At 38.1% G+C, this 26,494-nt stretch overlaps 1 protein-coding gene across 1 annotated transcript; it reads left to right on the top strand.

Moving 5' to 3' along the window:
* LAPTM5 (lysosomal protein transmembrane 5) lies at window positions 1–25,916 on the top strand. Its single transcript, XM_063454447.1, has 8 exons — window positions 1–178; window positions 9,408–9,498; window positions 10,823–10,899; window positions 11,956–12,084; window positions 12,172–12,294; window positions 14,517–14,609; window positions 21,447–21,545; window positions 25,542–25,916. Exons 1-8 carry the CDS (start codon window positions 92–94, stop codon window positions 25,632–25,634), a joined length of 792 nt encoding a protein of 263 aa, XP_063310517.1. The 5' UTR covers window positions 1–91; the 3' UTR covers window positions 25,635–25,916.
* The last annotated feature ends 578 nt before the right edge of the window (window positions 25,917–26,494 follow it).

Raw genomic sequence — 26,494 nt, 5'->3', positions numbered from 1 at the left:
TGTTCAAATCAGGAAGGAAGCGGGCAGAGTTACAAAGGAAACTTTTAGTTTAAGTAACAGTCACCAACGGTAGCTGCACTAGACAACAGAAATGGCTTCAAAATCCTTAAACGAGCTCGAAAAATCTACCTGTTTTAGAGTCCGAACTTTGGCCAAGACATTGTCTATATACCATATGGTAAGTGAAAAATATTACTAAATCGACATTAAAGGAACACTCCAGGCACCATAACAACTTCATAGAGATGAAATTGTTATGATGCCTTAAGAGGACTAAACTGTCCCTTTAATTTAAAGGACAATGTACACATGCAGTGTGTATGAATATTTATTATTATTTTATAATAATTTACTTTCCAGTTTACAAGTAATATGCGTCATTATACTGAATGTAATGTCCATTATGTTTATGTAAATACCTAGAATTAGCATGCTGTGTGGCAAGTTTGTTATCAGCATATAGATAATAAGCTTCATTATGCAGAATGGTATACTCATTACCACCGCATAGATGGTCATTTTCAATGTGTAGCTACTCATAATCATTTTAGAGTGATATGTGATCATTATTTTACCATAGACTCTCGATATGAGTGCACAGCATGGGACTGACTGAATATTTTATCAGATAAAAGAAGCTAAGGGTTCTTCTCTGACAGTGTATGTAATATATTACATTTAGATGTGGTTTGAGTATTGGTATTATTAAAATAAAACAGAATATACTTTTTTTCTGAAAACATGTATCTCTTTTTCTCATTTAGATGAATAGACCCCTAACCTTATGCTGGGGAGAGTGGGTCTCTGGTATACTTTATTACAACACCAAATGCCGACAGCCATGTAATAACAATGTGCTTGCCAATAAATGTGCGGCACCAGTAACTTGTCACACAGTGCGTGACAATGTATCTTCGCTATTTAAATACATTTGTTGCATTACACGGGCAAAATAATATTTTTTATACAACACACACTTGGTCATGTCGTATGACCCATTTATATTTAATGGAGATACATGTTATACATATTCTTATCTTTTTGGGTGTTAAATATTGTATGTGATATATATATATATATATATATATATATATATATATATATATATAATATATACATATACTCATCACTAGCCATTGGTGAGTGAAAATGTAGCCATGATGAGTTTAAATTCACCCCTGATGGGTATGCTATGGGTTGCAGAGGCAAGTCATTTTTAAGGCCTTGCTAGTAGTGCAGGACAAATATATATGTCCAAAAAGAGCAGCACTCAATGCTTCCAATTGCAAAAAAAAAAAAGGAATAAATAGCCGAGGTGCATTAATCAAGCCAAATATTTTAAGAAACCAAAGAAAAAGCGCATTCGTGGTTTGCAACATATTCATAACAGTGGTTGCATTAATACTATATATATATATATATATATATATATATATATATAAAAAGTAAATATATTGCATTTCACTGGCAAAATAATATTTTTACAAGCATTAATCAATGCATAGCATAGTCGGAATTGTATATCACACACTTGATCATGTTGTATGACACATTCATCATTCATGAGTTGATGGTGATACATATTATGCATTCCTATTGTTTTGGGTACATATATATATAGTTAATACAATGTTAAACAAAAATCTGCACACCAGTCAAGCCATAAGACTTGCTTTTCCCACAGAAATCCCAAAACTGCAAATGAGTTTAACAAAGAATCACATTTTTGCCTCATTCCATTTTAAACATGGATTCCTTTTAATCTGTGTTTGCAGTATACAACTGCTTGGAACACAATTTAGGAAAAGATGCAAAACCAGTGAACCACTCATGGACAGCTGTTTCGTTGTTAATGCAACTCATCAGCATGAGGTTGGTTACTGGTTTGCTTATTATTATTATTATTATTATTATTATTATTATTATTTTTATTATTATCCTTTAATAGCGCCAACAAATTCAGTAGTGCTTAACAATATTATTGGAGGGGAAGATTTAAAAATAAATGAGACAATTACAGAAACTTACAGGAACAATATGATGAAGAGGACCCTGCTCAAACAAGCTTACAGTCTAGAGGAGGTGGGGTATAAAAGAACAATAGGGTAGGAGATAGCAATCAAGCAAGGTGGGAGGGAGGCAGGGGGAGAGGGCAGAGTGCTGCCCTTAAGGGTAGAGCAAGGGACAGGTATGTGAGGTAGAGGTTACTCTGGGAGGCCATAAGCTTTTCTAAAAAGATGGGTCTTAAGGCACTTTTTAAATGATTGAAGACTAGGGAGAGTGTGCTGGCAGTAGGCAGGCTATTCCAAAGGCAGGGAGTTGCACGTGAGAAGCCCTGCAAGCGTGAGTTAGCCGTACAGTTTAATATATATATATATTGTTCGGTTCTGCAATGAAATTCCTTACCTAGGTGCTAAACTCCAGCCAATAAAATAATTAATTCTTCATACATAAACTGCTGCTTGTAGTGAAGCAGATTCTGTGCAAACACAAATCAAGATCAATGTTTCAGTCCAACCCTGGCTTTTATGAAGCTTAAGTGTAAAATGTATTGGTATACATTGTAATATAGCTTGTCTTGGCAACCCTTGCTTCAGTTGCACAATTCTAACATTAAATAACTAAAAAATCATATATACTAAATTAACTCATTTAGCACTACATCAGATGCTTCCCAGTGCCTCCTCTGCACTGAAGAATAGAGTGCTTCTTCTTGTGGACACTTGCCTGGGAGAAGCCATAGATATAGACAAAACAGGTTAATATTGTTTTAACAATTACTCAGTCTAAGACCACATACATAGAGAGTTAAAGTAGAAGATTTTGGTGCATAGCAACTGGGGAGTGGGCATCTGATTCGTTGAGTATTGTTAGGTGTTTGTTAGTCTTAATAGAGCAAAGACACATATTAAGCATGCATAGCATAACAAGACAGCATGACAACACCATACACATCCTACCTCTGACAAAATGCACCCTATCTCTTTACATATTCCTCTGCTTTCTGCTTTCGTTATTTAGTTTTATCTGCTTTAGTTATTAAATCATTCTGTGGTCATGGATTTACTTAATTAATTAAATACTTAATATTAATTTAATTTAAATGATATCAACATGGGATACCAAACTGAGTTCACATCAATATTGTGCAAACATTGTGATATGTTTTCATTAAAACAAATCTGTACTTTAAAACAAAATTCCTCATTTGTTTTGAGGAACAGCAATTTAAAGACACAATCAGTGACCTGAACATGCTGATTAGAGGCAACACTAAAGGACAAATATGAGACTCCTGTCTACTATGAAATATAGAGTTGCTAGAGCACTAAAGTAGGGAATAAAACTTCTAGTTCTCTCTTGTCTTCAATAAAGTGGGTCTGTATCATTCATCTGTAGCAGATGGTGACTTTCTAAATAAGTGCTGGTGCTCGCTACTAGTGTGCACCTCCAGAACAGAAGTAAATATTTCCTGCTCGAAGACCACGTTCTCCAGCTTTAGAACATCTTACTCATAATACAGACTGCATATGTTATTACCTTTTTAACGTCCTACTTAAGGCTCTGGCAGGTGTAAAAGTGCCGTTAAATGCAAAAGCTTAAATATTTTTTTCTGTAACATAAAGATGCTTTGTCCAAACATTTATGGTACTAGTGACTGACATTGGTGTACCTTTAGACACAACCTGATAATTATTTGAAGAAACAGCTATTTTCAACTGAATGATTGTTCTAGAATCTAGATCGGGGTAGTCAACCTTTTATACCTACCGCCCACTTATGTATCCTTTTTGATGGTAAAATTTCCTTACCGCCCACCAGTGCCGCATTAACTTAATTTTTAGCGAAAGTGCAAAAACATTTTTAGAAAGGAGTTTTTTTTATAATGATATATTTAAATGTATTTTTTTATTTCTACTTTATGCATGTTTATACATATATAATTTCAATTTAATGAATTTCCGCATCTCCATCGATGCAGCACCTACTAGAATTTTTTGTTTCTTTTTTTGCATTTTGTCTATTTTTTCCCCTTTTTATTTTATTTTTTGTTAATTTGCTTTCCTTTTAATTTTTTTCTCCTTTTCCTTTGTTCTTTTCTTTTACCCTTCCTTATTAAAATCACCAGCAGAAAGGCTGAACTAGGTACCCCACTTTATTATTAGCCAACAGCAAAAATTAAACAGAAAAAAGGAATATCTACATATCAGAGGTCTCTTTTTACTTCCTTTTTATTCTCTTTTTCTCCTGTGGGACACAGGGACAATATGGTGAGGGCACAGGGGCAGTAGAGGGGGGACAGAGGCTGTAAAGTGGGGGAGACAGGGGCAGTAGAGGGGGTAGCAGGAGCAGTATAGTGGGGACAGGGGCTGCAGAGGGAAATATAGGGTCTGAAGAGGGAGGAACAGGGGCAGTAGAGGGGGCAGTATAGGGGGAACAGGGGCTGTACAGTGAAATAGAAGGGGCAGGGGCAGTGTGGTGGGGGTCAGGGGCTGTAGAGGGGGCAGTATGGTGGGTCAGGGGAAGTATGGTGGGGGGCAGGGGCTGTAGAGGAAAATAGAGGTGCTGTAGAGGGGGCACAGGGGTAGTATAGGTGGCCAAGGGCAGTATGGTGGGGGCAGGTGCAGTATGGTGAGGCAGGGGCTGTAGAGGGAAATAGAGGGGACACAGGGTCAATAGAGGGGGCAGGGGCTGTGGAGGGGGCACAGTGGCTGTAGAAGGGATAGGCACAGTATGGTGGGGGCAGGGGCTGTAGAGGGAAACAAAGGTGCTTTAGAGGGGGCAGAAGGGCAGTATGGTGGAGGCAGTGGCTGTAGAGGGAAATAGAGGGGGCGCAGGGGCAGTAGAGGCGGGCAGTATGGTGGGGCAGGGGCTGTAGAGGTGGCAGGGGTAGTATAGTGGGGCAAAGGCTGTTGGGGAAAAGGAGGCACAGGGGCAGTATGGTGGGGCAGTGGCTGTAGAGGGAAATAGAGAGGCTCTAGAGAGGGCACAGGGCAGTAGAAGGGGGGGGAAGGGGCAGTATGGTGTGGCAGGGGCTGTAATGGAAAAGAGAGGGGCTATAGAAGGGTCAGTATAGTGGGGGGCAGGAGCTGTAGTGGGGCACAGGGGCAGTAGAGAGGGGCTGCTAAAAAAAAAAAAGTTTTTGTAACGGATCGCCTGGCACCCCGTCTGGGTACCTCCGTTAATGGATGCTCCTAGCGCTTCCTGAGGACTCCAAGCACTCTGGCAGACACCACAGTCACCGAACCGATGCAGCATATGAATCTTCTCAAGCATAGGAATGCTGTAGACCGTTGAATAGGAACCATACGAATAGGCTTACACTCCTAGCAGTCAACTGGAACAGCATGCAATAAATCCTTCCCCCAATAATGAGACAACACTTCACTTTGAGGGTAAAACAGGAACTCTGGACTGGCACATCCAGCCTGGCTTTTATTTCCATCTTACACATTTAAGCCTGCCCACAGGGGAGGTGTAAAATATCCAATAGCATAGATGTTACCTCCCACACATCTCCTCCCCTTAGATTAGCACTTAACACAATTATACGTACAGTTAAAACATACTTTCTACCCAACTTTCATAACTCTAAAACCATACATCACATTCACATAAAAATACATATCCACAATCAATCCATTCAGGGGAACAACATATTAAAAAATGGCATGAATCAGACCAGGGGTTCAAAAGTTAGTAAAGTATCTTTTAAAACCCCTGTCAGCATGACTTTCCAGCTCAGACCGGTTACCTCCCACAATGCCTCACAATCCCTCCCCTCTGGCCTGGAGATAATTGGGGAAGGAATCTAATTATCTCCAAGGACAGAGGCAAAACTCCATTACCCACATGGCAGACAAAAAGACAGTAAAAGACATAAAATTACATACTGATACATTTAACACATAAAACACACATTTCTACATATCCCCAGTTTAACCGAACACATAAATACCTACATAATATTTAAGACAGTATTACTGTGATATGTTACAAAGTCTTAAATGGACATTATTCCCAAACGTCCCAATATGTCCATGGATGATTCTAAAAGGGCCAGCAGCAGCAATATAAACTAAAACATGCCCAAATATAGTTCAAACGTACCAATTTTCCAGGGGCCATAGTCAGCAGATAGGAGGCAGGCAGCCAGGCCCCTCCAATGTCCCGTGGCGAGGCGGTTTCCACCACAGTTTTGATTTAAAAAACAAAACAAAAAACATACTAAAAGATCTTCCCCCCCCTCCCAGAGGCTTACCTTGGGCCAGGGAGGGGAAAAACTTCGGGTGGGACAGCTGCACTGGAGGCTGGCACATAGTCAGGACCACTGGGGAGTCTGGGAGCAGTTGAAGTCCTGCCCCCTTCTGACATCATCAGAGAAGGTCGGCTGACTTCACTGCCAGGCTCCTGCACTGTGCTGGCTGCAGGGAGAGTGAGGTGAGTTGAAAAATCCAAGTTTTGGCCTGTGCCGCTTTATGGACACGCCGGTCCTGGTGATCTGCTGTAATTTCCTCCAAGCCGGTGGATACTACAGGGTCCGGTGGTGCTCTTAAAGGACTGCAGCACCCGACCAGGCCTCTGTTCAGCAATTAAAATCACGTCACCCATTTTGGTTGCTGAAATCACAGCAGAACCCTATTTTGTTCCTGCGGAACACCAATTGGGAAACGCTGATGTAGATGATCTAGTAAAAGACAAGTAAATATACTGAGCAGTGGTCATTGCATTATGTAATATATAAAACAGTTTGGGAAATAGTTGTAACACCGAAAGAACAAACTAGGATGTTTTTTTTCACTTTTTGTTTATAAGAATGAAGAATAGGTTACACCAGCTACTAGCGTTTGAGAATGCAATACTGACAGTAAATGACACAGCTTGCCTCGATGAAGAACTCCCTAACTCCCATAGGAATGCGAGTGCAACTGGAAATAGAAACTGGTTCTTGTAAACTTACCACTAAGTCGGAAAGAGAAACTATTTCTCATCAGTAGCAGGTCCGCAGGGACATGCAGAATAAGCATGTGAAAAAGGAAGAAAGTATTGCTACGTAATATTACTACCAAATGTTATTATTTCTAACACATGTAAAAAGACCCTTCCAGGCTTCTTCCTAGACAACTTTCATGTATTATTGATATTACAATAAGATTAATATAAGTTAATATGCATGGCAAATGATTTTCAGATTTTTTTGGAAGGAAAAATAATATCTTGCTAGTAAAGTAAAGTAGTACAGAAATCCGCTTCTTCAGCAACAGCATCCAAAAGATAAAAAAGCCTGTTGAAAGCAGGAGTAAAAACTTTCATGTGCAGCATCTGAAGTGCTAGCATCATATTCAATGTGTACAGTACACTGCATATTGCAATGATGCACACATGCACGTCACACAGGCCTATTTACAAGAGTCCCAAGAATACATGCTCATTGCAAATCCTATACATTTTTATTGGAGAGTACTGAATGACTGAATTTGATTAGACATTTCCTGATACACAAAATGAAAACTTCAGAGATCTGTTTCTTTTCATATTTTAATTATTTATTTATTTTTCATCTCATTGGTTTACCTTATCTTCATAAGCTATTAAATGGGAATGTCAGCTTTTCCCTAATACACATTGCATACTGTCTATCCTTTTTAGGGTAATTAGTGCCTTAGGACTGCTATGCCACACTGAACTGCCAAAGGTTGCTTGGGAAATATTAGATGACTAAATTACAGAAAGACGGTGTACATGAGAGAGGGAATCAGAATCAAGAAGCAGAGAAAAAGCTCGAGAGGGCTGAGAGAGATAGGCATACTAGAAGAAGGCGATAATAAGGACATATGGGGAACTCAAGAGACAGGGGGAGTGGGAAGATAAGAATGCAAAGTGGTCTGGTCAGTAAAAAGAAGATGGAATACTACTAAGCAGGGGTAAGCTACCTTCGGCACTCCAGATGTAGTGGACTGCATTTCCTATGATTTTCTTATAGCCATAATGCTGGCAAAGTATCAGGAGAGATGTCCGTAACATCTGGAGTGCAGAAGGTGGAACGAAGTGGGGAAAAGATAGCTTCCCACAAAGAAGTGGGGAGATTAAGGATGATATGTGTCTCTTGGTACTTCCCCCATTAATATATGTATAGATGCTAGCCCACTGGTTTTTACCAGATCCTCTGCATAATAACATGATATATATCATGTACATATAAACTATAGGATATATGCATAGAAAAGTAGTAAAAGCACATGAAGCACTAGTTGCAAACATAACATACACACACATATATAACTTGCACAAATAAAAGCATTGCGCGCATATCTGCAAGAAGTCCATACCTCTCTACAGTACTTTTAGGAGAGCCCAAATATCTGTCTTTCTTTTATATATGTGTGTAGCAGAGCTGCACAGCTTTAACATTCAGAGTGAAGTGTATTTAAACTACAAAAAGGGGTTTAGAATGCCAGTCTGTGTATATCAGTTACACTGACCATGATCTAAATTAAATTTTATTTGCATACATTGTTATTAGTAAGTAATCTAAAATGTTTCAGAACAACCACACCCCAGCCACACCCTGGTCATGCCCCTAAAATTAAACTGTCCTCTTTGTCCATTTTAAAATGTTGGGAGGTATAGAAACTTATGGGAAAGGGAAGTGACAAACTGAAAATCCCTACATTCACAGATAAATATACACTCCAGACAATTACATAATGACACTCTTCATATCCAACCCCAGCCTTTACATACACACAAATACTCCACACACCTCTACATTCACATACATTGACACTCCAAACAATTGCATCTCTGATTCATACAGACATTGGCACTCAACACAAATACACCCTAGATTTGAGTGATCTAGTGTGCGAGTCGTATTGCTGTTATACAAACATACTCATGAATATTACATTGCGGAGGCCCACAACAACCAAATGCACATTAATGTTCTTTGTTATGAATGTTTTTTTTTTTCTCTGTCAAACTGTAATAAAATAATTATCCATAGCCCCTTTAGAGACAGGGCTCAGGATCCACCCATAACCTCTTCCTCTAACAGTACATCTACACAGGAAACACAAAACACTGTTTACAAAATCTTAAGATTAACAGAAACTTTTGTTGTCATTTTTTTTACCACGTGTTGATTAGCACAGAAATGGTGAAGAAAGGTTTTTATTTTTATCTTGCAGAGATATGTGAGAAAGACAATTCTGCTGAAAAAGTGGATAAAAGCAGTATTTAGCATGCACGTCACATTTTAATTACATTTGAGCATAAAATGACAATTTAGTGTAAAATTGATTCTGTCACTTTTCTAATATTGCATAGCATTTTTGTCAAACAAATTCTGATTAATTTTGAAAGTCTATTATTATTATTTCATTTTCTACTTGTGAACACTTTAGATACTTAGCATTGTAATCTTCACTGAATATTCACTAGAAGTGGTGAAGAGAAAGGATTGCTGTCCAGATGTCAGCAAGTTTTACAAAATTGGTGAGTGCATGTACATTGCTCATATATATTGGTAATATTATCATGTAAGCAGATTCAATGTCAACACGGATTCATTTAGTTATTTTGCTCGTTATTAAAATGGAAGTGTCTTGGGCCCAAGTAAATGATTTTTAGAAGAAGTGCAAAATGTATATGGAGCAATTCGGAGTCAACGTTCTAAAAGTTAGAATCCCTGATTTCTGAGCTCCGAAACAAATGTAATAACTTGTGCAATAGATGAGCATGTTTGTGTCATTTCTAAATTTTGAATTCCGCCCATGGTGCCAAAAAAAAGAAGACAATTGATGGGAAAAATGATGATTGATGTTTTGGGGACAACCACTAAATGTTAATTTTATTCAAAGATCAAGTGAGAAGTGACCAATAGAGGGTGATGAAAGGAGGAGAAGTAAAAAAAATAAAAATCTATATTTATGTATTTAATAAATATATAAATATGTGTCTGAGCAGGGTGCTCATCTACCTATTGTTCCTGCATCATTTTGTAATTGTCCCTGTTATTGTTACATTTCTCCCATGTATAATATTGTGAAGCGCTGCGGAATAAGTTGGCGCTATATGATACCACTAATAACAATAAATATAGGTTTATTAACACACCTCTTCTTTTTCCCTCTGTTGGTTACTTTTTCTCTGTGAAGCAAATGGAAGGATAATGTGCCCATCAGTGAATTGCAAACTATATACATATATATTACAAAACACTGATTGGCCTGTTGTCTCCCCCTTCTGGGTTGTGTGAATTTTTTTTCTGAATCATGTTTTGGCAGATGTCATTCTGACAAGCCAAAAAACTGCATGCACAAAATTGTTATACAAAGTTTGGATAGTTTTTTGGAACAGAATATTCAAAGATGTAATAGCTAATATATGGTGTAATAACTTATTGATCAAAAGATAAATCCAAAAGCCATTTTAATATATTTATTTTTTCCAATTTGTGTCAAAATGGAAAATTTCTTTGAATTACCATCTTTTAGATCAACAGCAGAAACAGATGTGCAAAATGCTGAACTTGATGGGCTTGAGCCATTTTTCACTTTATAGTTACATAGGCTGAGAAGAGACAATCTTCCATCAAATTCAGTCTTTCTCACATCGGTTTTTGCTGTTGATTCAAAATGAGACAAAAAAAAAAAAAAAACAGTTTGAAGAGTATTCCAAGTTTGCAACAAATATCCACTGACAAATAAAATACAATGCCTTAATCTTTCTATAGATATACTGTATGCTTATTTTGAATTTGTTTTTTCTTTGCCAATTAACTGACCTGTAAATTTTTCCTTGTGATTTATTTTCTCAGCGGATGCTGCCTCCAGTTACCTCCTACTAATAGTCTTATTTGCGATCAGTGTTTTGCTGTTTTGTGGAGATCTGGCGGTATGTGGGCAGTTGATTTTCAGTACAATTTGCTACCATTAAATTATGTTGTTATTTTATACTAATATTAAAAAGAAAATGCTTTTAGTAAACTGTGAGATTTCAAGACATACATGTATTGACTTTCATGTCTTCTGCCAGCAAAATATTCAGTGTGAAGTATGTCTTATGGGGACAAGCACCACTTCACCATTATGTTTGTAAACAAGCAAGCAAACTACTAAGTGCATTGTGGTCTAGCACAATAACATGACAATAGAAATCCACCAATCAGCAACAAATTTTTCAACAAAAATCTAAGTAATTATGAAATCTCTACAATGACAAACATAAAAAAAAAAAGGTGGGAGCAACAGAACCACCAGTACCTCCTCCTCTATTACCCCCTTAGAAAGAGCAGGGGAGACAGGGACAGTTGTAATCCTCAAGGGTATATACACAATTTACCCCACAGCAGACCGCAATCTGGAGGGATATGCAAGAGAAGGCTGAAAATTGTCAATTGTTTTTAATGCAACAAAAGATAAAAAAAAATACTTGAACATACTCAAATCTCATTGTCACATCAACAGTGAAAAAATTTAATGTGCTAAAAACAAAGCAAAAAAGATAGCAAAAAAAATAAATAAAAAAGATTACAATCAACCATTCTCTTTATTCTTACCGTGTTTAAGTTCAGATAAATGATAATAATCTAATTTTGTCAACTCAGAATTGGCATTGCAAAAATGGCTGATATTGTGTAGCCATTAGGCCAGGCAATATCATAGCCCTTTGTCTATGTATGTAGTGTCATAGGCAGTTTTATTTTTTCAGAATTCATCCGAGCCGAACAGTGGCACATACATTATTCAGTGGACATGAAAATATATATACTTTTTTTTACACTGTAAATGTCTAGCAAATAGTTGAGGAAATATTGTTCACATCAATGGTGTTATCATTTGAAAAGAAGATGGTGATGGAGGCATCATAGAATCATTATCAGCTTTAACACAGTTTTATAATTTCTGCACATTCTCTAATACCAATTTCTGTTTCTCCCCATCTCCACAGAGTCGAGCATCTCTAGTTATACCATTCTTCGCCTTACAGTTTATGGATTTAATCCTTAGTGCCTTGGTACTCTGCAGCATCTACATTGAGCTTCCAACTTACATAAGGACCAAGGCGCAAGGCAATGTGGTTAGTAACATTTTTATTTATCTTTGAAGATTTGAAGAGTTATTGTTTCTTTAAATTTGGTATTTTATTAATGTTTCTTTCTTTCAGGCTGCCCTAGAGCTCACCACTGCATCAACTACAGCTATCAACATGTTCCTGAGTTTACTGACTCTATGCAGCTCTTATGCTGAAGTCCCAGCCTACCTAAATCTACAGTCAATGAATTACATGGTATGTTGAGATCAGAAATATTTAATCTTTAACTACCTTAATTCATGTCCTTATACAAATGATACCCTTTATATTAAGTATCTTTAAATAACTTTGCTTAGGAGAAAATTAGAGTCAATCTGGGTCCTAGTCTTCACGAGTGACCATGGTTTCCAATCCTATGCTTCATGTATAAAATGTGATACTTTTTTATCACAAGTACCAATTGTGTCAGCTAGAATTTAAACTGGAGTAAGAAATATGGTCAAATGCAGACTGCAAACAGTAGGGGACATTAAACTTGCAGATGTGTTTAGCACCAAACTTCAATTCGGCTAAAAATGGACCATCCAGGTGATCGGAAGATGCCACAAGCTAGAATCTCAGCTAAACTGACTTGTGTGAGCCCAACAGTGTTTGGCTTGGTTCTACATTTGGCCTGCAATTCTTGGCATCAGAAAAAAAGTGGAAAGCCAAGCACCAGAGTTTAGGGGAACCAATTCGCAGTAGCAGAACATGCTCGTTTTCATTGGTAATTCGGAGTGCCCTTCCTCGCACCAGAAAAAAGGGAGAGGTAGTGGGTTCCGGTAAGTACATATGCTCTAAAACCTACAGAGTTAAAGCATATTTCTGCCAAAAGTGTAACTCCATCATCAAAAACTCCAGCAGCATCTTTAGCCAATTCAGCAGTGCCAATCCTAGGGTCACACACGCTTGGGTGCAGAAATTCTTTTGATGTCCACATGTTTGTGTGGTAATTTTTTCAAACTCGTCCAATTTGTAAATGTCTAAGAGAGAAACACTGACAGACGCACACTGGCAGACACAATCTCAATGACATACACACAATCTAACTGGTTTGGAACACACACACTGACAGACACACACACGCACACACACACAATCACTGACAGACACACAATAACAGACACACTCATTGACAGAAACACTAATTTACTGACTCAAAGACTCACCTTTGCTGCAATCTCCAATGCCTCCAGTAATTGAGAAAGGTAGTGGTCGTTTTCAGTGGGATTGCTGTGCATATATATACATCAGCTGTAAAACTTTAGGGTTGCTGACAAAAAAAAATACTTTAACTGACAGACACACACACACGCACTCACTGACAGACACACACACACATTCGCTGCCAGACACACTCACACACTCACTGACAGACACTCACTGACAGACACTCACACACTCACTGACAGACACACTCGTTGACAGACACACACTGATTGACAGACACACACACATGCTCACTAACAGACATACTCATTGACTGACCCAAACACATACTCACTGACAGACACGCACCCTAACCCTAACAAACACGCACACACACACACACACACACTGACAGACACACACATTCTTGCACACTCTCACAAACTAATTTTATTGTTTGAGGCCCATCCAGGTGCCGTGCCTCTCTGTGGGGTCCAGTGTGAGGTTGTAATCTTGCAGTTCCTCACTCCTACCACACGCTGTTTAGTATGCCGGAGCCAGAATGAAATCATATTCCAGCTCCCGACATTACAGGGCACACAAGGGAGGAGTTAGGAACTGCTAGATCAGCCTCCCTTGCCACCACCAAATGCTGCCTGCCATTTTCTCCTCCATTGTCTTTTTTCTTTTGAGGGGAGACCATGCCAATACACCAGCAAAAAAAGTTCCCATTTAAATGACATTTTTTGGGGGTTGGAGTAACCCTTTAACTTTAAAAGACAAAATTGGGATTGCTTATTCCAAACTGCCTAATCAAAATTCTTCTAATGTAAATATAGTTTGTATAGAATAGCATATGTAATGTACATGTGCAGCTATGTGTAATTATACAACAAATGTTCATTGATTTGTTGGACAGAAAGTGACAGAAAATGACAGAAAGGGAAACAATCTTTAATTTGAGTTTAAAAAAAAAATATAACAGTTGAATTGATTTAAATAGAAAAAAATGTATGATAATAATACCCTTAAAAATCTTTCAAAATATTTCTGGAAATTGGCATAAAGGTATTATCAAGTTGACACATAATACAAACAAGATTTTTTAAAAATAGTATTTTTCTCAATCTCCTATCTTGATATAATATAAAAGAATTAGGAAATGGGCACAGTAATGACAGGAGTAGGCCAAACTAACTCTGATTACATTTTATTGAAAGCTATCAACAAATATAAAATGTAAAGAAGATTGTATAAATGGTAATAAAATATCCTTTGTTCCTTCTCAGAATTATTTTATGGAGGACAATTTGGCTTCTCAGAACTTTGTTGTGGACCTGATAACCTTCACTCTCCTACATTTCTCTGTGCTTATGTTTAAGGTAAGAAGCAATTTTAAATCTCTGCTCTTGTAACTATCCCTTTCAATGTCTAAATCATTAAGAGAGTTATTTAGCTCAGGTCTTGCAGGGTTAACTTGTTTAATCCCTTCTCTTCCAAATGACAGAATTATTTAATCATTGTCACCCAGGCCAAAAAGCCCATCAATGGAATAAACACATCAAGACATTTTTTGAACTAGTAGGGCCTGTTATTCTGCTGATCCTGGGGAAGCCATCACATTGCTCAATAACTGTAAATGCGCCTTTCTGTCAGTCGGAGCTACTATTTGTGATCCCACACTGACTAATTTCTTGTGTGCCTTGTTTAAGAATTGTAAAGACAAAAATTTGAGGACAAACCCGGAACATGCATTTTACAGGAATAGTGCTAATAAGAACCGCAAACATAAAAATAACATTTTAAATTTTATAAGGCTACTTAAAATCACCTATCTTAGCAAACAAATGGACCAGTTCCATTCATATTGTGTTAAGCCCACCACTATGACACAGTACCCTAATATCAATGATATAGAAAAAAAAACTGTAAAATTAGTAACTAATACTTGTCTCTGGAAGCATTGCTTAAAGAAAGTTTGTACAAGGATGAGCGGGTAGCGGCTCACATTATTCCAGCTGTATATGTAACACAAATTAAACAAGAAATATAAAGTGTAGTATGCTTAACAAAGTGGGAGAGTGAACAGAAAAAAATATATACTTACAAAGAGCTCCACTTCTATGTGCATACAATTCCGCTTATGTATTCTTGTTATATCCCTCGGTTTCAATGGATAATCCGGGATGTTTGAAAGATAACACGCAGATGGATTAATATAGTGTAGTCTGTCTGAATAGTATAGATAACTTTTTTTAATGAAATAGGATTACACTCACATATTCTGGAGCCTATATATTTACTATATATTTACTCCTAAATTGTAACATGGAGTGGTATAATACACAATTTGGGATACTTGTGAGAGAAGGTTCTCTCCTTGCGTACTGTATGTATGCATATAATGTAACTAAACCCACATTATTTTTTGCCTAGTTGAGGTGTTTTTAAATAAAACTATTACAGTATCTAAGATTTGAAATCATAGTTTAGTGAATAAGCGAGTGCGCTGAATTCTGTATTTTTATATATATATATGTATATGTAAGACATATTTGCTACACAATTATTCTCTCAATTATTGTTCACAAATACTGTCTAAATTTGTGTTAGTGAGCACATCTCCTTTGCCGAGATAATCCATCCACCTCACAGGTGTGGCATATCAAGATGCTGATTAGACAGCATTATTATTGCACAGGTGTGCCTTAGGCTGGCCACAATAAAAGGACACTCTAAAATGTGCAGTTTTATCACACTGCACAATGCCACAGATGTCGCAAGATTTGAGGGAGCGTGCAATTGGCATGCTGACTGCAGAGCTGTTGCCCATGAATTAAATGTTAATTTCTCTTCCATAAGTCGTCTCCAAAGGCGTTTCAGAGAATTTGGCAGTACATCCAACCGGCCTCACAACCTCAGACCATGTGTAACCACACCAGCCCAGGACCTCCACATCCAGCATCTTCACCTCCAAGATCACCTGAGACCAGCCACCCGGACAGCTGCTGCAACAATCGGTTTGCATAGCCAAAGAATTTCTGCACAAACTGTCAGAAACCATCTCAGGGAAGCTCATCTGCATGCTCGTCGTCCTCATCGGGGTATCAACCTGACTGCAGTTAGTTGCCGTAACCAACTTGAGTGGGCAAATGCTCATATTTGATGGCGTCTGGCACTTTGGAGAGGTATTCTCTTCACGGAAGAATCTCGTTTTTTACTGTACATGATAGATGGCAGACAGCGTGTATGGCGTTGTGTGGGTGAGTGGTTTGCTGATGTCAACGTTGTGGATCGAGTGGCCTATGGTGGCGGTGGGGTTATGTTATGGGCAGAGGTATGTTATGGACAACGAACACTGGTGCATTTTATTGATGGCCTTTTGAATGCACAGAGATACCATGATGAGATCCTGAGGCCCATTGTTGTGCCATTCATGCTCGACCATCTCCTCATGTTGCAACATGATAATGCACGGCCCCATGTTGTAAGGATCTGTACACAATTCCTGGTATCAACATGATAATGCACGGCCCCATGTTTTAAGGATCTGTACACAATTCCTGGTAGCTGAGAACATCCCAGTTCTTGCATGGCCAGCAACTCACAGGACATGTCACCCATTGAGCTTGTTTGGGATGCTCTGGATCGGTGTATACGACAGCGTGTTCCAGGTCCTGCCAATATCCAGCAACTTTGCACAGCCATCGAAGAGGAGTGGACCAACATTCCACAGGCCACAATCAACAACCTGATCAACTCTATGCGAAGGAGATGTGTTGCACTGCGTGAGGCAAATGGAGGTCACACCAGATACTGACTGGTTTTCGGTCCTCCGGGACCCTGCCAATACAGTAAAACTGCACATTTTAGAGTGTCCTTCTATTGTGGCCAGCCCAAGGCGCACCTGTGCAATAATCATACTGTCTAATCAGCATCTTGATATGCCACACCTGTGAGGTGGATGGATTATTTCGGCAAAGTGCTCACTAACACAGATTTAGATATATTTGTGACCAATATTTGAGACAAATAGGCCTTTTGTGTACATAGAAAAAGTCTTAGATCTTTGAGTTCAGCTCATGAAAAATGGGGGGGAAAACAAAAGTGTTGCGTTTATCATTTTGTTCAGTGTATATATATATATTCTAGCATTTATTTTAACTTTTTTATTTTAGGTTAAGTTTATAGTGTTATAGCTTATAGTGTTTCTTTAAAGAATTTTGTTGTTGATAAGAACAAGGCACACATTGGCATGGTAGTTATTAGGATTAGCTGACTGAAAATTACTTAATGAGTCTATTATTGAGTTAGGGTATTGGATGTATTTCTGATGGTGTCTGGGTATTTGTAATACATTTCCTTCTTCAGGTGGTAAATAGCATGTTCAAACTGTAGTTAGAAATGAAAAAAGTCACGTGTTACTATAAAGGCCAACTAGTTATAAATGCCAACTGGTAAGAGTTATTGCAGGGGACAAGCATTACATTTTTCATTCTGTCTGTCTGTGCTAGTATTCAAGTTAACTAACGGGTAAAGAACAAGTCTGTTGATATATTTTGAAGATTGTCAACCTTAAACCATTGTAAAATCATGATGTGTTAATACTACTTTTTTTTGTGTGTTAAATTAGTAAATTACCACATATTTGTTTTTAATCAGCTTTGTAAGATGCAAATAGTGGCTGATTTCCTACTTTCCATTTGGAAAAAAAATAATTTTTTTTTTTTTTTAATTCTTTATTTTTATTGCGCAGGTGTGTACAGTATCATTGACAAACGCCACAGCAGCGTACATTTGCATATAAAATAGGTTTTACAATGGCATTGATGAGAGCGCTTTTTTAAATTATAAATGAATACAGGCTTAGTTAAAGAGTGGGGTTACAACGTTTAGAGGTGCAGGTAAATAAGCTATGTGCCTCAGGGTTGAAATAAGTAGTAATGCTATAGTCATGCTTATATTTCAACATACACAATTGGTCAGCTGTAGCTCATATTTTATATTGTAGTATCAGGCTGAGGCAAACTAAGCTATCATGTTTAAACTAAGGTTATATGCGGAGTATGTCTATGGTTACAGGTTTATACTATGCACTTCAGTAACAATATGAGCGGGTCTTAATGCTGTAGCTAAGAACTGTTGTTGCAAGAAGAGTACAGTAAATAATAAGGTACATGCTGGAGTGAGGTATGTTGCTTCTATAAGAATAATAAAGCAGTGTGCGATTAGAGTGAGGCTTTCGCTTATATACATATTATGCAGCATAATAGTGGATGGAAAACGTATTATTATCACCCTGGTGGATCGGGTCTCCCCAAACTGCCTCCGTGGGAGGGGGTCGGTATCCTAGTGAGTCCAAGACTTGTCATAGAGGTGCAGTCCTGTTTTACCCCGACACCTGCTCTGTGGTGTCTGTGTGGTGGGGAGCAAGCGTCCTGTAGAGCAGGGGTTGTCAGAGTGTAATTCTGATCCTGTCAAAGGCTGAGTAGTATGCGGGTACAGGGTTGGTCCGCTTCCAGAGGTGTCTTGCTGGGTGGATGGTCGACGCTGGATAACCGGTCTCCTCAGTGTCGCTGCTGTCGCCCGCACCTTCCATGTGCCAGTTGCTTGCGTTGGTGGTTTGTGTGGTAGTGGGGATTAGCCTGAGCATTGCAGCTTCTCCTTGTGGCGGTATCTGCTATCGAGAGCTGTGTCGTGGGTAGTGGACGCCAGGAGGGAGGTTTGTCCTGCATGCATTCGGCGCACGTGGCGCCCGCCATCTTGGAGGCAGCGATCAGGTTCCCCGGCCTCAGATGTGGGATCTCGTTTGTGGCCACCGGGTGAGGACCGGGATCACCCCCCCGGTCCATAGGGGGGGGGGGACGGAGCCAGGTCCGCGCCGATCAGAGCTTTTGGCCGGGCTCTGTGGTGCAGGGTAGCGAGGAGAAGGCCCGGGTTAGGACCCTCTCCCCTGGGGGACTGTAGCTCCGCGAGCCAGCCTCTCCCCAGGTCCAGTTGTGCCTCGGCACTAGGCATCTGAGCTGTCGGTTCGTATTTGATGCAAAATACCGGTTTTGAGCTTGTTTGCAATGATATGTTGCCGGAGCCGCTCTGACTTGCGACCGACCAGCACGGCGGCCCGGCCCCGCCCCCGGAAAAAAAATAATTTTAACTTATAATATTTTATATATGGAATAATACTTTATTACACTACAGTATTATGGGGTTGGGATAAAAAAAAACATAGTACAACTATGCTCTAAGATAGAGCAAAATCCAAATACTTAGTAAATATAAAAGCTTTGTTGTCACAAGTGCTGTAATGACCTATGCAAGTGCAGAGGAGGATTAACCACAAAAATGATCTTAGGCAGGAACCTTTCAACCAGGAGTTTGCTTAATCTCACTGACCATGCCTATGAAGAATGGAGCAGGAGGCCATGGCTCTGTCAGATCCTTCTCTGGTCAAGTGCCCTTTTTGCACTGCTCCCCCCCCAGAATATACCAGAATATCCTGCAGAAAAAATAGCTAAGCAACAATTTGGGAGGCTAGTGCCTCCTGCAACACATATCTCAACACATTCATTGGTAGTACAGAGTGGCAGGGTAGTGGAAGAAGGGAGATCTGGGAGACAGGAGGAACTCATCTAATTGTTCTTTCTCACTAAGTCATCAGGAGGGGGAATAGTTTGTTGAAAGATGCTTTGCTGCCCCCTCGATTTTAGGAACTCTACTATACCAGTTTCACTCATACAGAGATTTTCTTTCCTAATTGATATAGAGAACATTTATGTCTGTTTTTTTAATTTATATTATAGTTTATACATGATGTGTTAACAAGTACAAGCTCTGTACATGGCAGAGACTGAAGATAACCTCAAAAACTATTTTATTTTCCAAAGTATTAGCAGATATCACTAAATATTTACTCCAAGCTTTACTGTATCCCAATGTTACACTGTGTTCCCCAACAGGAGTTTCTGTTCCAGACTGTGAATAATTTATTGGTGCAAACAAACTACCTGCATTTTATTGGAAGAATGCTTGTTTTTAGGGAAAACAGCACAATCGTCTTGTTTGTCGCAGTGTTAGACAGTGAATGTAGCCCTCCCATTTATGTCGCATAGTTGGCATTTTTCTGCCATCCTGCCTAGGAATCAGAAGGCTTTATATCATTGTATGTCTCTTTGTAATGTTTTCAGAATTTGATTCTAACTACATATCACTTATAACTGTGATAGTTCTTGAATTTAGCTGGGTAAATACATTGGGAGATAAATTATTCTTGACATATCATGATTAATATAAATTTGCAATGGCTAGGAAATTGTCCTTAGTGATTTCGGTTGGAGATTGGCTTAATACAATGTTTTCACAGAATAAATGCTAGGGATGTAACATGATATCTAAATGAAGAAATACATATTTATTTTAAATGCAAAAAATGAACTATAATCAGGTAGTTCCCCTTTAAGGAGTATTCCCAACAAACTGGTATCAATGTGACGAACACACCATTTAAACAAAAAACATATACCTATAAGCCATAAGCCATATACCTATAAGCTCCATACAAGCTTATAGGTATATGGTTTTTGTTTAAACGGTGTGTTTGTCACATTGATACCAGTTTGTTGGGAGTACTCCTTAAGGGGAACTACCTGATTGTAGTTCTTTTTTTGCATTTACAATATCTGGGTCCAAGCCCATATTAGGTGGAACTGGTACCACCATCCTGACCTATTTCCCTAGACCTTGATCCAATCTGAGGGTTGGTCAAGGACTAAGGGAAATCTTCTTTTATTTTACTTATTTTACTTTGTTATTCAAGAGTGATAGGTATACCATTTTCTGCTGGCCTCTTTTGTAAATGGGAACCTGACGCAGACATGCAGGGTTATTTACTAAACTGAGAATTCAGTGTGAATTGAAATTTCAATTTTATTTCAATTTGAATTTCGAATCTAATGACAAAGTCGCAGAACTAAAAGTATAGTTTAATTAAAGATATTTTTTCCAGTTTTGGTATTTTGACCTTGCATTTGAAATTCTCACATCAGTGAAAACCCTATGAGTGGATACGTGTTTTATATTTTTACTATTATTCGAGTCGAAGAAAAATGTCTTCCCTTACAGGAAATTGAGCTGAGTTGCAGAACTACAAAAAAACACATTTGTCATCAAGAAGATGAAAATTTAGGGTTTTTTTTTATTAACAAACTTCTCTCTGTCTACAGGTGTCTATGATTTATAGTGTATGGAAAGTGTTCAAGATTTTACGTACTAGGAAGCAGTTCACATCTGTGGAGACCCCTCAACCTAAAACTACAGACAAGGTGAGATTATTTTATCTTGTGTCTTAGTTCTATCAATAGCTAACAAGAAGACATACTTTTTGCTGCAATAACTATATTTAACCCCTTAAGGACACATGACATGTCTGACACGTCATGATTCCATTTTATTCCAGAAGTTTGGTCCTTAAGGGGTTAAAATAGTTGATTGACACTTAAGGAGTTAACTGTAAAGGGCCAAATTTTAATGAGTTAACACATTTAGGAGTTGATTAGTTGTGCGTGTGGTGTGTGGTTCATTCTAATAACCTATAATGTAAGATATTACAAATGCTACAAATTACTGAAATGATTTCAATATTGTATCTGTTTAATGAGTCTTTATAAAGTTGAATACCATCTCTTTTTACTATGTAATTTCTGCTTGTTAAAAGGACACCTAAGACCCCTAAAGCACTTTAGCTTACTGAACTACTTTATGTGTGAAGAGTGTGAATGATTTCAATAGAAATTGGCACTTTTATAATATGACCTTATTACACCCCCTTAATGTCAATCAGACAACTGCACTTGTTACTTCCTAGCTTGTTTAGCTTGTGGAGCTAAAATAAGAGGCAGCAATTGCCCAGATCACCTACCTTGCAAAGACTTCTCATTAAGCTCCAGTGAGAAGTCTGTGATTGGACAACCCCAGGAAGTCAGGGCAGGGTTAGAAGAGGCTTGCAAAGGTTTCAGACAAGAGATCTCCAGCTTTTGCAAGCTGTTTTTAAATATACCCCAATCAAAAAATGTGCGTTTAAATTCATTCATGTTAAACAGTGATTTTTTATTTATTTATTTGAGCAGTAAAGTGTTCCTTTAAGTTTTTCTGATCTAATCAGTTTAAGAGCCCCTGGGACTTCTCCCCATATCATTTATTATCTTGTCATATCAGTGACTATAGGTTCCTACAATTCCTACTGCTAGAGAAGTGCATATCATAGTTCTTGTATCATTCCACATGGCTTCACCTTGTAACTTCTCCTATCCCACAAAGTGCTTTCAAATGATTCCTCCTTTCTTTATAGCCTCTCTGTATAACTTCTATTTTTCCACATAAACTCAATGTCCAGCACACGCCATCTTTTTTAAACTCACCAGATTATCATGTATCTCTATATAACATTTTCCGAACTTTCATCTAACGATATAGGTACATTAATAAACCCTCATCTACAGGCCAGCTTTAACAGATTTGATGCTATACTATATCTTGATATACACTTTATTGATGTGCCAAATAATTCAAATTTGTAAATATATTTGCATGTGATTTTGTGTGCATATATTTATATGCATTAATATTTAGAGAAAAAAACATAGAAACATAGAATGTGACGGCAGATAAGAACCATTCGGCCCATCTAGTCTGCCCAATTCTCTAAATACTTTAATTAAAATTCTCTTATAGTAAGGATAGCCTTATGCCTATCACACGCATGCTTAAACTCCTTTACTGTGTTAACCTCTACCATTTCAGCTGGAAGGTTATTCCATGCATCCACTATCCTCTCAGTGAAGTAATACTTCCTGATATTATTTTTAAACCTTTGCCCCTTTAATTGTGGTAGTTTTTCTTCTTTTAAATATAGTATCCTCCTTTACTGTGTTGATTCCCTTTATGTATTTAAATGTTTCTATCATATTCCCCCTGTCTCGTCTTTCCTCCAAGCTATACATCTTAATTCCTTTAATCTGTCCTTGTAAATTGTATCCTGCAATCCATGAACCAGTTTAGTAGCCCTTCTCTAAACTCTCTCTACAGTATAAATATCCTGCTGGAGATATGGTCTCCAGCACTGCGTACAATACTCCAAGTGAGGTCTCCCCAGTGTTCTGTACAATGACATGAGCACTTCCCTCTTTCAACTGCTAAGACCTCTCCCTATACAACCAAGCATTCTGCTAGCATTTCCTGCTGCTCTATTACATTGTCTGCCTACCTTTAAGTCATCAGAAATAATCACCCCTAAATCCCTTTCCTCAGATGATGAGGTTAGGACTCTATCAAATATTCTGTACTCTGCCCTTGGGATTTTACGTCCAAGATGCATTACCTTGCACTTATCCACATTAAATGTCAGTTGCCACAACTCTGACCATTTTTCTAGTTTACCTAAATCATTTGCCATTTGGCTTATCCCTCCTGGAACATCAACCCTGTTACATATCTTAGTATCATCAGCAAAAATACATATCTTACCATCAAGACCTTCTGCAATATCACTAATAAAAATATTAAAGAGAATGGGTCCAAGTACAGATCCCTGAGGTAACCACTGGTGGCAAGTCCATGCTTCGAATATACTCCATTGACTACAACCCTCTGTTGAGTGTGACTCAGCCACTGCCTTACCCATTCAACATTATTGGAATCCAAACTTAAAGATTGCAGTTTATTGATAAGCCTTCTATGTGCAACAGTGTCAAAAGCCTTACTGAAATCTAGGTAAGCAATGTCTACTGCACCACCCTGATCTATTATTTTAGTTACCCAATCAAAAAAATCAATAAGATTAGTTTGGCATGATCTCCCTGAAGTAAATCCATGCTGTCTCTGATCTTGAAATCCATGTGATTTTAGATGTTCAACAATCCTATCCTTTAACATGGTTTCCATTACTTTCCCCACTACTGAAGTAAGACTTACTAGCCTATGGTTGCCTGACTCCACCCTACTACCTATCTTGTGAATGGGCACCACATTCGCTAACTTCCAATCTTATGGGACTACTCCTGTTAACAATGACTCTTTAAATAAATCTGTTAATGGTTTTGCTAGTACACCACTAAGCTCTTTTAATAACTTTGGGTGTATTCCATCAGGTCCCATTGACTTATTTGTCTTTTCTTTTGACAGTTGAAATAAGCTCACATGTAACAAATGACTCACTTGTCCTTTTTCCTAACTGAGGCCCCTTTTCTTCATTTTCATCTGTAAATACTGAACAAAAATATTTATTGAGGCAGTTAGCTAGACCTTTACCCTCTTCTACATACCTTCCTTCTTTTGTTTTTAATCTAACTACGGTAATCCTCGTTTCACTTTCCTTTACTCTTTTATGTATCTAAAAAATGTTTTGTCCCCTTTTTTACTGACTGTGCTATTTTCTCTTCTGTGTGTGATTTGGAAGCTCTTATAACTTACATAGCCTCCTTCTGCCCAATCTTATGGATCATTCGTTCTTCCTCACTCTGTTTTTTTTATTGTTACCAAATGCTAACTTTTTGTTTTTTGCTATTTTGGCCACATCTGCGGAGTACCACAGTGGTTTCTTGAATTTTTTGCTTTTACTGACAAGCCTAATGCAATTTTCTGTTGCCTTCAGCAGTGCAACTTTTAAATAATCCCATTTATTTTGGACTCCATTTAAATTGCTCCAGTCTGATAATGATTCCTTTACACATATTCTAATTTTAGAAAAGTCTGTTTTTCTAAAGTCTAAAACTATTGTTTTTGTGTGGTGTGACTCAGTCACTGTTCTTATATTAAACCACACTCACTGGATCCTAAAGTTTCACCTACAGTAATATCTGATACCAAATCTCTATTTGGTAACACTAAATCTAGTATGGCCTCTTTACGAGTTGGCTCCTCAACAGCTTGTTTTAGAGACAATCCCATTCGGGAGTTTAGAATATGTGTGCTCCTGGCACAAGCAGCTATTTTGGTTTTCCAATTCACATCAGGAAGATTAAAGTCACCCATGATAATAACTTCCCCCTTCATTGTCATTTTAGCTATTTCCTCAACTAGTAGATTATCTAACTCTTCTATTTGTCCTGGGGGCCTATAAATCACACCTACACGAGTTACTGTGTGATCACCAAATTCTAACGTAACCCAAACGGATGTTCGCCTCACTAACTTTTATTAGGCTAGATTTCATGCTATCCTTCACATACAGGGCCACCCCTCCCACTTTCTTGCCTCCTCTGTCTTTTCTATATAAAGAGTACAATTGTTTCTATACAATTAAATACATTTTTGTGTTGCAGGACGCACTGCCATCTTATGAAGATGCATTAAAAATGCCAGTGATCGATTGTCCACCTCCATATTCCACCATCAAACCCATCGAATCATTCTGAAACTGACTCAAACATCTTAATATAGGGACTCTGCATGCTACCACTGGCTATAGACATTAGTCAATGAATCTGGCCCTCAGATTGCTATACATTGACATGGTCAAAAGGAAGAGGACATACTTTCCATTGACCTGCGTGATCCAACTATTCCATTGGGTTGGTTATTTTTGGGCTGGACTTCCCCGCAAAATAATATTAAAATATATGTCAGTCAACATTTGTCTAATGATGTGAGATGTTTTTATCTCTATTGAGTGTTTTGCTGGTTTTGCCTCAATTAATATAGCTTTGCTGTTCATTTATGAACCTTTCAGTTAAGTTTTAAAATGTATATATTTATTTGGTAACACACACAGTTCATTGGTTTAGACCATCTGTATAACACCACTAAAAACTAATAATTTTGTAAGAATGTTCAGAACATGGGGTGTGATATACATGCCAAAAGAGCAGGATGCCTTGAGTTATTCTTTAAAAATGTGTTTTGCTTTTGCATTTTGTGTTACTTAAGAGTCTTCCCAAAACAGGGAAGTTTAAAGAGACACTGGAGTTACCAAAACAACGTTAGCTTAATGAAACAGTTTTGGTGTATAGAGCATGCCCCTTCAATCTCAATTGTCTGCCATTTAGGAGTTAAATCACTTTGTTTATGAACCCTAGTCACACCTCCCTGCATGTGACTTGCACAGTCTTCATAAACACTTCCTGTAAAGAGTCATCTAATGTTTATCCTTCCTTTATTGCAAGTTCTATTTAATTAAGATTTTCTTATCCCCTGCTATATAAATAGCCTGCTAGACCCTGCAAGAGTCTCCTGTTTGTGATTAAAGTTATATTTATAGAGCAAGAGATAAAATTGT

The sequence above is a fragment of the Pelobates fuscus genome, chromosome 1, assembly GCF_036172605.1.
Source record: "Pelobates fuscus isolate aPelFus1 chromosome 1, aPelFus1.pri, whole genome shotgun sequence".
NCBI lineage: Eukaryota > Metazoa > Chordata > Amphibia > Anura > Pelobatidae > Pelobates > Pelobates fuscus.
The sequence above is the reverse complement of the archived record's forward strand: the minus strand, read 5'-3'. Positions and strand labels throughout refer to the sequence as shown.

Bases quoted from the DNA above. Each gene is read 5' to 3' on its own strand.
- LAPTM5 (XM_063454447.1), top strand. From the start codon at position 92: ATGGCTTCAAAATCCTTAAACGAGCTCGAAAAATCTACCTGTTTTAGA. The intron at 10,900-11,955 runs GTATGTGGGCAG...CCATCTCCACAG, and splicing joins TGTTTTGTGGAGATCTGGCG to AGTCGAGCATCTCTAGTTAT. The intron at 21,546-25,541 runs GTGAGATTATTT...TTTGTGTTGCAG, and splicing joins AACCTAAAACTACAGACAAG to GACGCACTGCCATCTTATGA.